At 48.3% G+C, this 15,176-nt stretch overlaps 1 protein-coding gene across 1 annotated transcript in view; it reads right to left on the reverse strand.

Annotated features, from left to right (window-relative positions):
• Positions 1-15,176, reverse strand: part of LOC112073451 (laminin subunit beta-1-like) — a gene marked incomplete at its 5' end in the record, with an annotated part of 42,967 nt that overhangs the window by 19,517 nt on the left and 8,274 nt on the right. Inside the window, 9 exon segments of the mRNA XM_070440149.1 lie at positions 4,444-4,565; positions 4,839-5,000; positions 6,745-6,885; positions 11,286-11,321; positions 11,323-11,466; positions 11,817-11,851; positions 12,056-12,179; positions 12,181-12,185; positions 13,237-13,416. Coding sequence (XP_070296250.1) covers positions 4,444-4,565; positions 4,839-5,000; positions 6,745-6,885; positions 11,286-11,321; positions 11,323-11,466; positions 11,817-11,851; positions 12,056-12,179; positions 12,181-12,185; positions 13,237-13,416 — 949 coding nt within the window.

Below are 15,176 nucleotides of genomic sequence, written 5' to 3' on the forward strand. Positions count from 1 at the left end.
AGTTTAACAGGCAGAAGACTGAACGGTGGACGGACGGACGGACGGACGGACGCACGTACGCATGCACACACAGTACCACAATTCATCATCTAAAATGTGTCCACACAATCCATGGTGTATTTTTTCTAGACGGGCTGCGTTCCAAAACCCATTTCTAACAGGTCTTTGAGAAAATGAAGGAAGGCTTTCTGCCACCTCTCCAGTCTCACTACTCTCAACAAACAGAGTGATCCAGTCTACGGCCGTTGTGAAGACTGTGATCCAGTCTACGGCCGTTGTGAAGGCTGTGATCCAGTCTACAGCCGTTGTGAAGACTGTGATCCAGTCTACGGCCGTTGTGAAGGCTGTGATCCAGTCTATGGCCGTTGTGAAGGCTGTGATCCAGTCTACGGCCGTTGTGAAGGCTGTGATCCAGTCTACGGTCATTGTGAAGGCTGTGATCCAGTCTACGGCCATTGTGAAGGCTGTGATCCAGTCTACGGCCATTGTGAAGACTGTGATCCAGTCTACGGCCATTGTGAAGACTGTGATCCAGTCTACAGCCATTGTGAAGACTGTGATCCAGTCTACAGCCATTGTGAAGACAGTGATCCAGTTACAGCCATTGTGAAGACTGTGATCCAGTCTACAGCCATTGTGAAGACTGTGATCCAGTCTACAGCCATTGTGAAGACTGTGATCCAGTCTACAGCCATTGTGAAGACAGTGATCCAGTCTACAGCCATTGTAAGACAGTGATCCAGTCTACAGCCATTGTGAAGACAGTGATCCAGTCTACAGCCATTGTATGCCTGGTGCCCTCCTTGTGCGCTCCCTCTGCCTGGCATCCTGTCGATCGCTGTGTGTGTTTTTGGTCGCTTTGTTAATTGGTTCTGCTTGAGACACCAATCACAGAGCAGAACAGAACAGCAGAGGGAACCAGGGTCCAGTGAACCAGTCAGATCCGGGCCCGTTGGAACTCTTTGTTATACACAAGTTCCTTCTTAGGGAAGTTTCTTGACATGTGTAGGTTGGTTGGACCAGAGAATAGCCTGGGTACAGACTGTACTAGGCAGTCATCAGTAGGCAGGGTGGAAAAGGATGGGAAAAGTTTATGCTGGCAAGTCTCCACAGTGATAGTTGACAGTATGAGAGAATGAGTGTGCTGCAGGACAAACACACAACAAGTAACACCTTGTAAAGAGGACTGTGGCGGAGGGACTAGTGTTTCTCAGTAACACCTTGTAAAGAGGACTGTGGCAGCAGTACTAGTGTTTCAATAACACCTTGTAAAGAGGACTGTGGCGGAGGGACTAGTGTTTCTCAGTAACACTTGTAAAGAGGACTGTGGCAGCAGTACTAGTGTTTCTCAATAACACCTTGTAAAGGGACTGTGGCGGAGGGACTAGTTTTTCTCAGCAACACCTTGCAAGGAGGATGCGGCGGCAGGACTAGTGTTTCTCAGCAACACCTTGCAAGGAGGCTGCGGCGGCAGGACTAGTGTTTCTCAGTAACACCTTGTAAAGAGGACTGCGGCGGCAGGACTAGTGTTTCTCGGGGGAAAGTTAAAGGAAAGGAGCCAACATGTTTACTGCTGATAGCAAACAGTGTAGATAACCTGTAAGGAAAGTACATGTTCTCATAACAATAAAGCTAAAACAAACTCAATTAACCTACAATAACTTTCTCTCCCTTAGACTGGGAGTTGTCACGGTTTCTCAATGTCAACACGCTATCTATCGACCAACACGCTATCTATCGACCAACACGCTATCTATCGCCAACACGCTATCTATCGACCTTATCAGAAGAATGTTCTCTCACACCCAGAACTAAGCTACAGTACACTGGCTTCTATTCCTGTATCATATAATAACAGTGGGAATCCAACACATTTTAAGAATGGCATAAATCCTTAGTTGGTTAGTAAATATTGCTAGAGTAGAGGGGTTGATAATATAATAGGAGTCACTGTTAGATTTATACCTGGGATTATTCCAGAGACCACACACATACTGGTTGGTACACATTAACGACACATATATGGAATTCATATCTATTGAAACCTGTGCTAAAACACAAACACACACACACACACACCACCACCCACCCACACACACACACACACACACACCACACACACACCCACACACACACACAAACACACACACACAACAGTCTGTTAAGTAGGCAGCAGGTTGGGGTTGGGGTTAGGGTTGGGGTTTTGGTAGGGTTGGTCTATCAGGGTTTTGGTTAGGGTTGGTCTATCAGGGTTGGGGTTTTGGTTAGGGTTGGTCTATCAGGGTTTTGGTTAGGGTTGGTCTATCAGGGTTGGGGTTTTGGTTAGGGTTGGTCTATCAGGGTTGGGTTAGGGTTGGTCTATCAGGGTTGGGGTTTTGGTTAGGGTTGGTCTATCGGGTTTTGGTTAGGGTTGGTCTATCAGGGTTGGGGTTTTTGGTTAGGGTTGGTCTATCAGGGTTTTGGTTAGGGTTGGTCTATCAGGGTTGGGGTTTTGGTTAGGGTTGGTCTATCAGGGTTAGGGTTGGTTCTATCAGGTTTGGGTTGGGGTTAGGGTTGGTTCATCAGGGGTGGGTTGGGGTTGGGGTTGGGGTTAGGGTTGGGGTTGGGGTTAGGGTTGGCCTATCAGGGTTAGGGTTGGGGTTAGGGTTGGTTCTATCAGGGGTGGGGTTGGGTTGGGTTGGGGTTAGGTTGGGGTTGGGGTTAGGGTTGGTCTATCAGGGTTGGGTTGGGGTTGGGGTTAGGGTTGTTTCTATCATGGGTCGGTTGGGTTTAGGGTTGTTTCTATCAGGTGTTGGGTTAGGGTGTTTCTATCAGGGTTTGGGGTTGGGGTTGGTCTATCAGGGTTGGGGTTGGGGTTAGGGTTAGGTTGTTTCTATCAGGGTTGGGTTAGGGTTGTTTCTATCAGGGTTAGGGTTAGGGTTGTTTCTATCAGGGTTAGGGTTGGGGTTGTTTCTATCAGGGTTGGGGTTTGGGGTTGTTTCTATCAGGGTTAGGGTTGGGGGTTGGTTCTATCAGGTTTAGGATTAGGGTTGGGTTGGGGTTGGGGTTAGGGTTGGGGTTGTTTCTATCAGGGTTAGGGTTGGGGTTGGTTCTATCAGGGTTTAGGGTTGGGGTTGGGTTGGGGTTAGGGTTGGGGTTGGGGTTAGGGTTGGTCTATCAGGGTTGGGGTTGGGGTTAGGGTTAGGTTGTTGGTTCTATCAGGGTTAGGATTGGGGTTGGTCTATCAGGGTTGGGTTGGGTTTAGGGTTTAGGGTTGGTTCTATCAGGAGTTAGGATTGGGGTTAGGGGTTTGGGGTTGTTTCTATCAGGGTTAGGGTTGGGGTTGGTTTCTATCAGGGTTAGGGGTTGGGGTTGGGTTAGTTCTATCAGGTTAGGGTTGGGTTGGTTCTATCAGGGTTAGGTTGGGGTTGGGGTTAGGGTTGGGGTTAGGGTTGGTGTTGGGTTGGGGTTAGGGTTGGGTTAGGGTTGGGGTTGGGGTTGTTTCTATCAGGGTTAGGGTTGGGGTTGGTTCTATCAGGGTTAGGATTGGGGTTGGGGTTAGGGTTGGGGTTAGGGTTGGGGTTGGGGGTTGTTTCTATCAGGGTTAGGGTTGGGGTTAGGGTTGGGGTTGGGGTTGTTCTATCTACAAGGGGTGGGGTTGGGGTTGGGGTTGGGGTTAGGGTTGGGGTTGGGGTTAGGGTTGGTCTATCAGGGGTTAGGGTTGGGGTTAGGGTTAGGGTTGGTTCTATCAGGGTTAGGATTGGGGTTGGGGTTAGGGTTGGGGTTAGGGTTGGTGTTGGGGTTGGGTAGGGTTGGGTTAGGGTTGGGGTGGGTTGTTTCTATCAGGGTTAGGGTTGGGGTTGGTTCTATCAGGGTTAGGATTGGGGTTGGGTTAGGGTTGGTTCTATCAGGGTTAGGGTTGGGGTTGGGGTTAGGGTTGGTTCTATCAGGGGTGGGGTTGAGGTTAGGGTTAGGGTTGGTTCTATCAGGGTTGGTGTTGGGGTTGGGTTAGGTTGGGGTTGGTTCTATCAGGGTTAGGGTTGGGTTAGGTTTAGGGTTTAGGGTTGAGGTTTGGGTTGGTCTATCAGGATTAGGGTTGGAGTTAGTTGGGTTAGGGCTTGAGGTTAGGCTTAGGGTTAGGGTTGGGGTTAGGTTTGGGTTGGTCTATCAGGGTTAGGGTTGGAGGTTTAGGGTTGGGGTTAGGTTTAGGGGTTTAGGGTTGAGGGTTTGGGGTTGGTCTATCAGGGTTAGGGTTGGAGTTAGGGGTTGGGTTAGGGTTTAGGGTTTAGGGTGGAGGTTTGGGTGTTGGTCGTCTATCAGGGTTAGGGTTGGAGTTAGGGTTGGGTTAGGGCTTGAGGTTTAGGGTTGAGGTTTGGGTTGGTCTATCAGGGTTAGGGTTGGAGTTAGGGTTGGGTTAGGGCTTGAGGTTAGGCTTAGGGTTAGGATTGGTTCTATCAGTAGTACCTCCTGTGGTGTGGCAGGGTGACTGTATACAGCTGTTCAGTAGGCAGCAGGTTGCCACAGCGGGAGCTAGAGGATAGCAGCAGGGAGGTGACAGTCACTATGGCCTCCCAGTCCTCTGTCGACTACACACACAAACAACAGGCAGTGTTTTAAAATGTGTTAACGGCATTGGTTTCACACTGTTACATTGTTATCACATGTCCAAGTCTCCGGCAGAGAGAGAGAGAGGAGAGCGACAACATTTACATTTCTGTGATCGTCAGTGTGTTACAAACACAGATTTATTTAAGGGTCTTCCAAAGTGTATTGGAGTCCTTTGGGTTTGCCTGGTTTTACAGTGGTAGTACAATGCGCGGGGAGACATGGAGAACTGGAGGGAGTGAAGCGTACTGTACCTCTGGCTCATAGCGGATCATGATGTCATAGTCCATGGCATGGGGGATGTTGTCTATGGCGAAGACCAGTCCAGCTCCGTCTTTGACCTGGGCAAAACCAGGTCCAGTCCATGTGATCATGTGACCCTGGGATCGCTCCCTGTGGACACTCCTCACATCCGGCTGAAACACACACAGAGGAAGACCCGTTAGCACGACACACTAAACATACTAAAAACACGTCACAGACACACTAAACACGTCAGACACACTAAACACACTAGACACACTAAACACACATCACAGACACACAAAACACGTCAGACACACTAAACACACTATTCACACCAAAAACACATCACAGACACACAAAACATACTAAACACATCACATACACACTCCCACCCCATAACCTACAGCCCACCCCACAGCCCACCCCAAAGCACACAGCCCACAGTCTACAGCCCACCCTATAGCCTACAGCACAACCTACAGCAAACCCCATAGCACACAGCCTACAACCCACCCCATAACCTACAGCCCACCCCACAGCCCACAGTCCACCCCATTTTTATTTTATTTAACCTTTATTTAACTAGGCAAGTCAATGATGGCCTAGGAACAGTTAACTGCCTTGTTCAGGGGCAGAACAACAGATTTTTACCATGTCAGCCCGGGGATTCGATCTGCAACCTTTTGGTTACTGGCCCAATGCTCTAACCACTAGGCTACCTGCTGCCCCATAGCCTACAGCCCACGCAGAAAGCCTACAGCCCACAGGCTACAGCCCACAGTCTACAGCCGACCCCAAAGCCTACAGCCCACCCCATTTCCTACAGCCCACAGCCCACCCCACAGCCCACAGCCTAAAGCTCCTATCCCACCACAAAGCACACCCCATAGCCCACAGCACACACCCTAAAGCCCACCCCATGGCCTACAGCCCACACCACAGCCTACAGCCCGCCCCATAGCCTACAGCCAACAGCCTACAGCATACAGCCCACAGTCCACCCCATAGACTACAGCCCACCCCATAGCCTACAGCCTACAGCCTACAGCCCACCCCATAGCCCACAGCACACAAGTCTACAGCCCACCCATAGGGCCTACAGCCACAGACCTACAGACCCACCCCATAGCCTACCAGCCCCCAACAGGCTACAGCCCCACCCAAAGCACACCCCATACCCACAGCCTACACCCACCCCCAATAAAGCCCTACAGCCCACAGCCTTACAAGCCCCACCCCATAGCCTACAAGCCCACAGCCTACAGCCCACCCCAAAAGCACACCCCATAGCCCACAGCCACAGCCCAACCCCATACCTACAAGCCCCACAGCCCACCCGCGAGAACGGACACCCATAGCCACCCATAAGCCTACAGCCCCACAGCCTACAGACAACAAGCCCGCCCCCACAGCCTTTACAGCCCACAGCCTTCAGTCTACAGCCCACCCCAATAGATACAGCCCACCCCATAGCCTTACAGACCCACAGGTCTACAGCGGCCACCCCATAGCCTACAGCCACCCCCAAAGCCGTACAGACACGCCCCACCCACCCCACAGCCCACCCCACAGCCCACCCCCATAGCCCACACCACAGCCTACAGCCCATCCCAAAGACCACAGCAAACCCTATAGCCCATAGCCCACCCCACAGCCTACAGGCTACATCCCACCCCAAAGCACAACCCATAGCCCACAGCCTACAGTCCACCCCATAGCCTACAGCCTACAGCTTTCAGCCTACAGCCCACAACCGTGGTTCAAGGCAACGGAAGACAGAGGGAACCATAGATGTCAGTAACATATTTATTCATAGAAATATAATGAATAGATTAGAATATTATAGAATTATATGAATACATTATATTTCTATGTATTTATTTCTATGGAGGGAAGGAACAGATAGTGTGTTACTGTTTGCTGCAGCTGGCGGATGCGTCTCAGTGCTGCCCTCTGCTGCTGGGCGTTGGCGATGCGTTGATGGCGCCTGTGTCTCCTCAGCTGGTTGTTGAGGTGCTCCACACAGTCGACCTCAGCCTGGGGCCTGGCCTTGCCCTGGGGAGAGGTGGAGGAGAGGACTAGGTCAACTGATTTGCTGACTGCCGACTAATAGGCAAAGTGTTCCCTTCCTTGCTTGGAGTAGAACAACTGCACGTGTTCGTTGACTGGGCTGAAAGTGAGGAAATCACACGGACAACATTCAATCAGAGAGAGAGAGAGAGAGAGAGAGAGAGAGATTTGAGAACGAGGCTACCTAAATTCTACCAGGACATTGATTGTTGTACCCGCTCGAGCAAAACACTGGACCACTGCTACTCTAACTTCCACGATGCATACAAGACCCTCCCCCGCCCTCCCTTTGGCAAATCTGACCATGACTCCATCTTGTTGCTCCCCTCCTATAGGCAGAAACTAAAACGGGAAGCACCCGTGCTTAGGTCTATCCAATGCTGGTCTGACTAATCGGATTCCACGCTTCAAGATTGCTTCGATCACGTGGACTGGGATATGTTCCGGGTAGCCTCAGACAATAACATCAATGTATCGTATACGCTGACTCGGTGAGTAAGTTTATTAGAAAGTGCATTGGAGATGTTGTACCCACTGGGACTATTAAAACTGTCAATAACCAGAAACCGTGGATTGATGGCAGCATTCACGCAAACTGAAAGCGCGAACTACCGCATTTAATTATGGCAAGGTGACTGGGAACATGACCGAACACAAACAGTGCAGTTATTGCCTCCGCAAAGCAAACAAACAAGCAAAGCGTCAGTATAGAGACAAAGTCGAGTCACAATTCAACGGCTCAAACACGAGACATATGTGGCAGGGTCTACAGTCAATCACGGATTACAAAAAGAAAACCAGCCCCGTCGTGGACATCGACGTCTTGCTCACAGACAAATTAAACAACTTCTTTGCGCGCTTAGAGGACAATACAGTGCCACCGACGGGACCTGCTACCAAAGACTCCTTCTCCGTGGCCGACGTGAGTTAAACATTTAAACGTGTTAACCCTCGCAAGGCTGCCGGGCCAGACGGCATCCCTAGCCGTGTCCTCAGAGCATGCGAAGACCAGCTGGCTGGTGTGTTTACGGACATATTTAATCAATCTCTATCCCAGTCTGCTGTCCCCACATGCTTCAAGATATCCAAGCAAGCTAAGGTAACTGAACTAAATGACTATCGCCCCGTAGCACTCACTTCTGTCATCATGAAGTGCTTCGAGAGACTAGTCAAGGACCATATCACCTCCACCCTACCTGATACCCTAGACCCACTACAATTTGCTTACCGCCCCAAAAGGGCCACAGACGATGCGATCGCCATCACACTGCACACTGCCCTATCCCATTTGGACAAGAGGAATACCTATGTAAGAATGCTGTTCATCGACTACAGCTCAGCATTCAACACCATAGCACCCTCCAAACTCATCATTAAGCTTGAGACCCAGGGTCTCAACCGCGCCCTGTGCAACTGGGTCCTGGACTTTCTGACGGTCCGCCCCCAGGTGGTGAAGATAGGAAACAACATCTCCACCCCACTGATCCTCAATACTGGGGCCCCACAAGGGTGCATTCTCAGCCCTCTCCTGTACTCCCTGTTCACCCATGACTGCGTGGCCATGCACGCCTCCAACTCAATCATCAAGTTCGCAGACGACACTACAATGGTAGGCTTGACTACCAGCAACGACGAGACAGCCTACAGGGAGGAGGTGAGGGCCCTCGGAGTATGGTGTCAGGAAAATAACCTCTCACTTAACGTCAACAAAACTTCAGCTCTTCAGGAAACAGCAGAGGGAGAACCTCCCTATCCACATCGACGGTGGAAAGGTTTAAGTTCTTCGGCGTACACATCACGGACAAACTGAAATGGTCCACCCACACAGACAGCGTGGTGAAGAAGGTGCCTCTTCAACCTCAGGAGGCTGAATAAATTTGGCTTGTCACCTAATACCCTCACAAACTTTTACAGATGCACAATCGAGAGCATCCTGTCGGGTTGTGTCACCACCTGGTATGGCAACTGCACCACCCTCAACCGCAAGGCTCTCCATAGGGTAGTGCGGTCTGCACAAAGCATCACCGGGGGCAAACTACCTGCCCTCCAGGACACCAACAGCACCCGATGTCACAGGAAGGCCAAAAAGATCATCAAGGACAACAACCACCCGAGCCACTGCCTGTTCACCCTGCTATCATCCAGAAGGCGAGGTCAGTGCAGATGCATCAAAACTGGGACCGAGAGACTGAAAAACAGCTTCTATCTCAAGGCCATGAGACTGTTAAACAGCCATCACTAACATAGGGAGGCTGCTGCAAACATACAGACTCAAATTACTGGTCACTTTAATAAATGGATTTAATTAAGGTATCACTAGTCACTTTAAATAATGGCACTTTAATAATGTTTACATATCCTACATTACTCATCTCATATGTATATGCTGTATTTTATACCATCTACTGCATCTTGCCTATGCCGCTCGCCCATCCATATATTTATATGTACATATTCTTATTCCATCCCTTTACATTGTGTGTACAAGGTAGTCGTTGTGAATTTGTTAGATTACTTGTTAGATATTACTCCAGGAAATGAGGAAGTAGAATCAGTGTTGTTAGCGAGAGAGAGAGAGAGAGAGAGAGAGAGAGAGAGAGAGAGAGAGAGAGAGAGAGAGATATCTTTATGATTATGACTGAAATGATTAGGATTGATAACATTATGATCATGATTGATATGATTATGATCGATAGCACCACATGACCACCACATAACCCTTGACACCATAGTATCATAAATCAAGTTTTCAAACGTACAACATTTTGAAAGTGACAGCACATTAACCCTTGACACTTGACCCATGAGTCCAGCTACAGCATGACCCACCAGCATGAGTGTTAACCTCTTTACCTGGGTTGGGGGCCAGACAGGAGTGTAAACCTCTTTACCTGGGTTGGGGGCAGAGAGGAGTGTTAACCTCTTTACCTGGGTTGGGGCCAGACAGGAGTGTAAACCTCTTTACCTGGGTTGGGGGCAGAGAGGAGTGTTAACCTCTTTACCTGGGTTGGGGGCCAGACAGGAGTGTAAACCCCTTTACCTGGGTTGGGGGTCAGACAGGAGTGTTAACCTCTTTATCTGGGTTGGGGACAGAGAGGAGTGTAAACCCCTTTACCTGGGTTGGGGACAGAGAGGGATAAACCTCTTTACCTGGGTTGGGGACAGAGAGGAGTGTAAACCTCTTTACCTGGGTTGGGGGACAGAGAGGATGTAAACCTCTTTACCTGGGTTGGGGACAGAGAGGAGTGTAAACCCCTTTACCTGGGTTGGGGGGACAGAGAGGAGTGTAAACCTCTTTACCTGGGTTGGGGGCCAGACAGGAGTGTAAACCCCTTTACCTGGGTTGGGGCCAGACAGGAGTGTAAACCCCTTTACCTGGGTTGGGAGTCAGACAGGAGGTGTAAACCCCTTTACCTGAGTTGGGGACAGAGAGGAGTGTAAACCTCTTTACAGCTGAGAGCCACACTATCAGTACCTTCCATAGTCCACACACACACACACACACACACACACACACACACCACACACACACACACACACACAACACACACACACACACACACACACACACCACACACACACACACACACCACACACACACACACACACACACACACACACACCACACACACACACACACACACACTCTCTACTCCCAAGCTGTGGGTCTGCCCACACAGACCACATTCTCCTGGTCCGGTACCCATCTCTACAGATAAACCCAGTCAAACACCACAACAGAACCAGGTACAAATAAACCCAGTCAAACACCACGACAGAACCGGGTACAGATAAACCCAGTCAAACACACAACAGAACCCGGGTACAGATAAACCCAGTCAAAACCACAACAGAACCCGGGTACAGATAAACCCAGTCAAACACCACAACAGAACCCGGGTACAGATAAACCCAGTCAAACACCACAACAGAACCCGGGTAAAGCTCAGATACAGTCTCCACAGAGAACAAGCAGACATACAGTTTGAAATCCACTGAGAATGACCTTGAATAAAGGAAAAACAGTGAAGTGACCTGAAGTTACAACTTGTGTCCCAGATCAAACATGGAAAAGTTTTTTCTGAAACCATATATCTCTTAAATAAAGAATCGCACAGTCGTATAGTATATCAGTGAAAGTGCTTACTCAGACACGTTATTAAAGCATGGGAGATAACAGAAAGACCTTTCACAGTCCTAAACTATCAACAGAGAAAGATTAAACATCTTCCAAGGATTCTACTTTCATCAACGAGTAGGGTGGGAGCTGTGATCAGAAAACACTGTATACTTGATAGGACTAAATTCACACTAGACTATACTCAATGTCATCTACAGTATGAACAGTGCCCTAGTGGACAGCTATGTGTACTGTGTATGCTCACCGGTAGGTTCTGGTCACTAGGTGAGTGGCCAACGGCGTTCCTCTGCCTCGTATTTGTAGTAGTCCAGCGGAGCACAGAAGTACCAGGTTGCACGTCAGAACCACTGTCGACCAATCAGGTTCCTCCGACAGTCACACTGCCGCGTTTTCAACCATACACCTGCATATACACAGACACAGACAACACACACACACACACACACACACACAGCACACACACACACACACACACCACACACACACACACACACACACAACCACACACACACACACACACACACAACACAACACAACACACCACAACTAGACGTCATCAGTTCGTTCATATTCAACTCATGAGTCCAACAAACAGATAAGAAATGTAGACATGTGCATGTATATAGTTTTGATTTATGTAACCGTAATAATAACAGATACAGTTTCCTGTTCAGTGCCAATTAATCAAACACACACAAGGTAAAACAATTCGTCCCTGCATACGTCAGGTGTACCTGTTTGATGGTAGCTCCACCAAAGTCCACAGTCACATGCCTCTGCAGCCTGCTAGGTCATTACTGAGGCCCCAGACTCTGCTAAGGCGGGAGGAGGACACCCACACACAACATCATGACCACAGGACTCAGAACTTCCAATACAATAATTGTGAAGAATGAGGCAAGTCTGAAAGCGAATAGTGTTATAACATGGGACAAACGGTGTGGACAGCCTCTGAAAGGAATAATGTGTTATAACATGGGGACAAACGGTGTTGAGAGTCGTATAGAAGAGCACAGGGCAGTCTTACCAGACACTGGTTGCTGCAGTAGCGGCCTGTGATATATGTCTTACAGGAGCAGTCCCCACTGATCTGATCACATGGTGCTTCCAGCATATTAACCCCACGAGGGTCACAGTTTACACGCTGAGGGTAACAAACACACACACACGTTTTACACTGTCTGCTACAACACACACACATTGTTTACACCAGGGGTGTCAAACAATTTTGCCCTGGGGGACGCATTCGGTCTTCAACGAGATCGCGGGGGGCCTTGCACTGAAAATTTTATATCATTTTTTGGAATTTTATTTTCTATGCTCCTGACTGTCTAGAGTTCATTTCAGTGATTATTAGTGACCTGGACCCAGTCAATTTAAACTGTATGAATGTAGTGATTATAGTGAGCTGGACCCAGTCAATAAACTGTATGAATGTAGGTGATTATTATGAGCCTGGAGACCAGTGCTGAGGACTGTATGAATGTAGTGATTATTTAGTGAGCTGGACCCAGTCAATAAACTGTATGACTGTAGTGATTATTAGTGAACTGGCCCAGTCAATAAACTGTATGAATGTAGTGATTATTAGTGAGCTTGGACCAGTCAATAGACTCTATTAATGTAGGTGATTATTAGTGAGCTGGACCCAGTCAATAAAATGTAATGAATGTAGTGATTATTAGTGAGCTGGACCCAGTCAATAAACTGTATGAATGTAGTGATTATTAGTGAGCTGGACCCAGTCAATAAACTGTATGAATGTAGATCCATGATAATTTATACACCGTGTAGATTAGGTTTTAGTCATTTCAAAGTATATGGAGTTTTTCAAGACTGTGTCCTTCAAGACTGTTGGAAAAGCATTCCAGGTGAAGCTGGTTGAGAGAATGCCAATAGTGTGCAAAGCTGTCATCAAGGCAAAGGGTGGCTACTTTGAAGAATATAAAATATATTTTGATTTGTTTAACACTTTTTTGGTTACTACATGATTCAATATGTCTTCAATATTATTCTACAATGTAGAAAATAGTAAAAAATTAAGAAAACCTCTGGAATGAGTAGGTGTGTCCAAACTTTTGGCTGGTACTGTATAAAAAACACACACACAAGCGCGCGCACACACACACATGCACACAAACACACACTCACACACACACACACACTCACACAAGCGCGCACACACACACACTTACGTTGGCATCCCTGTGGATCGTTCTGGCTCAGACCATAGTATCCCTCCTTGCAATAGTCACAGCGGGTGCCCTTCACGTTCAGCTTACAGCGGCACTGCCCCGCGATCATACCTATGTCCTGGTCTGTGTGGCTGTCACACACACCTCCCTCCATGGAGCCCACAGGATCACAGTCACACGCTGGAGACAGAGAGATAGATCAACAGGGTGAATAGGAAGATGAGAGGCCAAGATGGGTATAGAGTGAGCAGTCCATCTACACTGTATAACCAACAACACATGATAGCGGTATCCATAGAAGTAAGCAGACAGCAGAACAAATCAAATCAAATGTATTTATATAACCCTTCTTACATCAGCTGATATCTCAAAGTGCTGTACAGAAACCCAGCCTAAAACCCCAAACAGCAAGCAATGTAGGTGTAGAAGCACGGTGGCTAGGAAAAACTCCCTAGAAAGGCCAGAACCTAGGAAGAAACCGAGAGAGGAACCAGGCTATGAGGGGTGGCCAGTCCTCTTCTGGCTGTGCCGGAGGGAGATTATAAATGAACATGGCCAAGATGTTGAAATGTTCATAGATGACCAGCAGGGTCAAATAATAATAGAACACTAGATAGATGTATTTTATTCCAGACCCCCTCTACTCACCACTACAGACTCCTGGATCTCTGATGTATTTTATTCCAGACCCCCTCTACTCACCACTACAGAAAAGAAATGAGATCCGAGACACCTAGCGACGGCACAGGAGTCTGTAGTGGGAGCTAGAGGCGGTGACGCAGGGCTCTTATAATAGAACGAAACAACTACATGAACAATCAAACAGAAATCGCAATGGAGTCTGTAGAGGGGTCTGAACGTCATGAAATCACATCAGAAGATCGCAACACCCGGATATTTCTGTAGTACGGCGAGTAGAGAACGCAAGGGGGTCTGGACAACATAGACGCCAAATCATACACAGAGCGAGACCCAGGAGTCTGTAGTGGTGAGTAGGGGGGTCTGAATAAAATACATCAGAGATCCAGGAGTCTGTAGTGGTGAGTAGAGGGGATTGGAATAAAATCATCAGAGATGCAGGAGTCTGTAGTGTCGAGTAAGCGAGGTCTGGAATACAAATACCTATACAGAGATCCAGGAGTCTGTGAGTGGGTGAGTAAGAGGAGGGTCTGGAATAAAATACACTCAGAGATCCACGGAGCTCTGTAGTGTGGAGTAGAGGGTGTTCGGGAATAAAATAAATCAGAGATCCAGGAGTCTCCGATAGGTTAAGGGGGGTCTGGAATAAAATACATCAGAGATCCAGGAGTCTGTAGTGGTGAGTAGAGGGGTGTGGAATAAAATACATCCAGAGATCCAGGAGTCGTGTAGTGGTGAGTGAGGGGGTCTGGAATAAAATACACGAGACCAGAGTCTGTAGTGGTGAGTAGAGGGGGTCTGGAATAAAATACATCAGAGATCCAGGAGTCTGTAGTGGTGAGTAGGAGGGGTCTGGATAAAATACATCAGAGATCCAGGAGTCTGTAGTAGGGGGTCTGGAATAAAATACATCAGAGATCCAGGAGTTGTAGTGGTGAGTAGAGGGGGTCTGGAATAAAATACATCAGAGACCAGGAGTCTGTAGTGGTGAGTAGAGGGGTCTGGAATAAAATACATAGAGACCCAGGAGTCTGTAGTGGTGAGTAGAGGGGGTCTGGAATAAAATACATCAGAGATCCAGGAGTCTGTAGTGGTGAGTAGGAGGGGTCTGAATAAAATACATCAGAGACTCCAGGAGTCTGTAGTGGTGAGTAAGAGGGGTCTGGAATAAATACATCAGAGATCCAGGAGTCTGTAGTGGTGAGTAGAGGGGGTCTGGAATAAATACATCAGAGATCCAGGAGTCTGTAGTGGTGAGTAGAGGGGTCTGGAATAAAATACATCAGAGACCCAGGGTCTGT

Source organism: Salvelinus sp. IW2-2015, unplaced genomic scaffold (genome assembly GCF_002910315.2).
Source record: "Salvelinus sp. IW2-2015 unplaced genomic scaffold, ASM291031v2 Un_scaffold2265, whole genome shotgun sequence".
Classification (NCBI taxonomy): Eukaryota; Metazoa; Chordata; class Actinopteri; order Salmoniformes; family Salmonidae; genus Salvelinus; species Salvelinus sp. IW2-2015.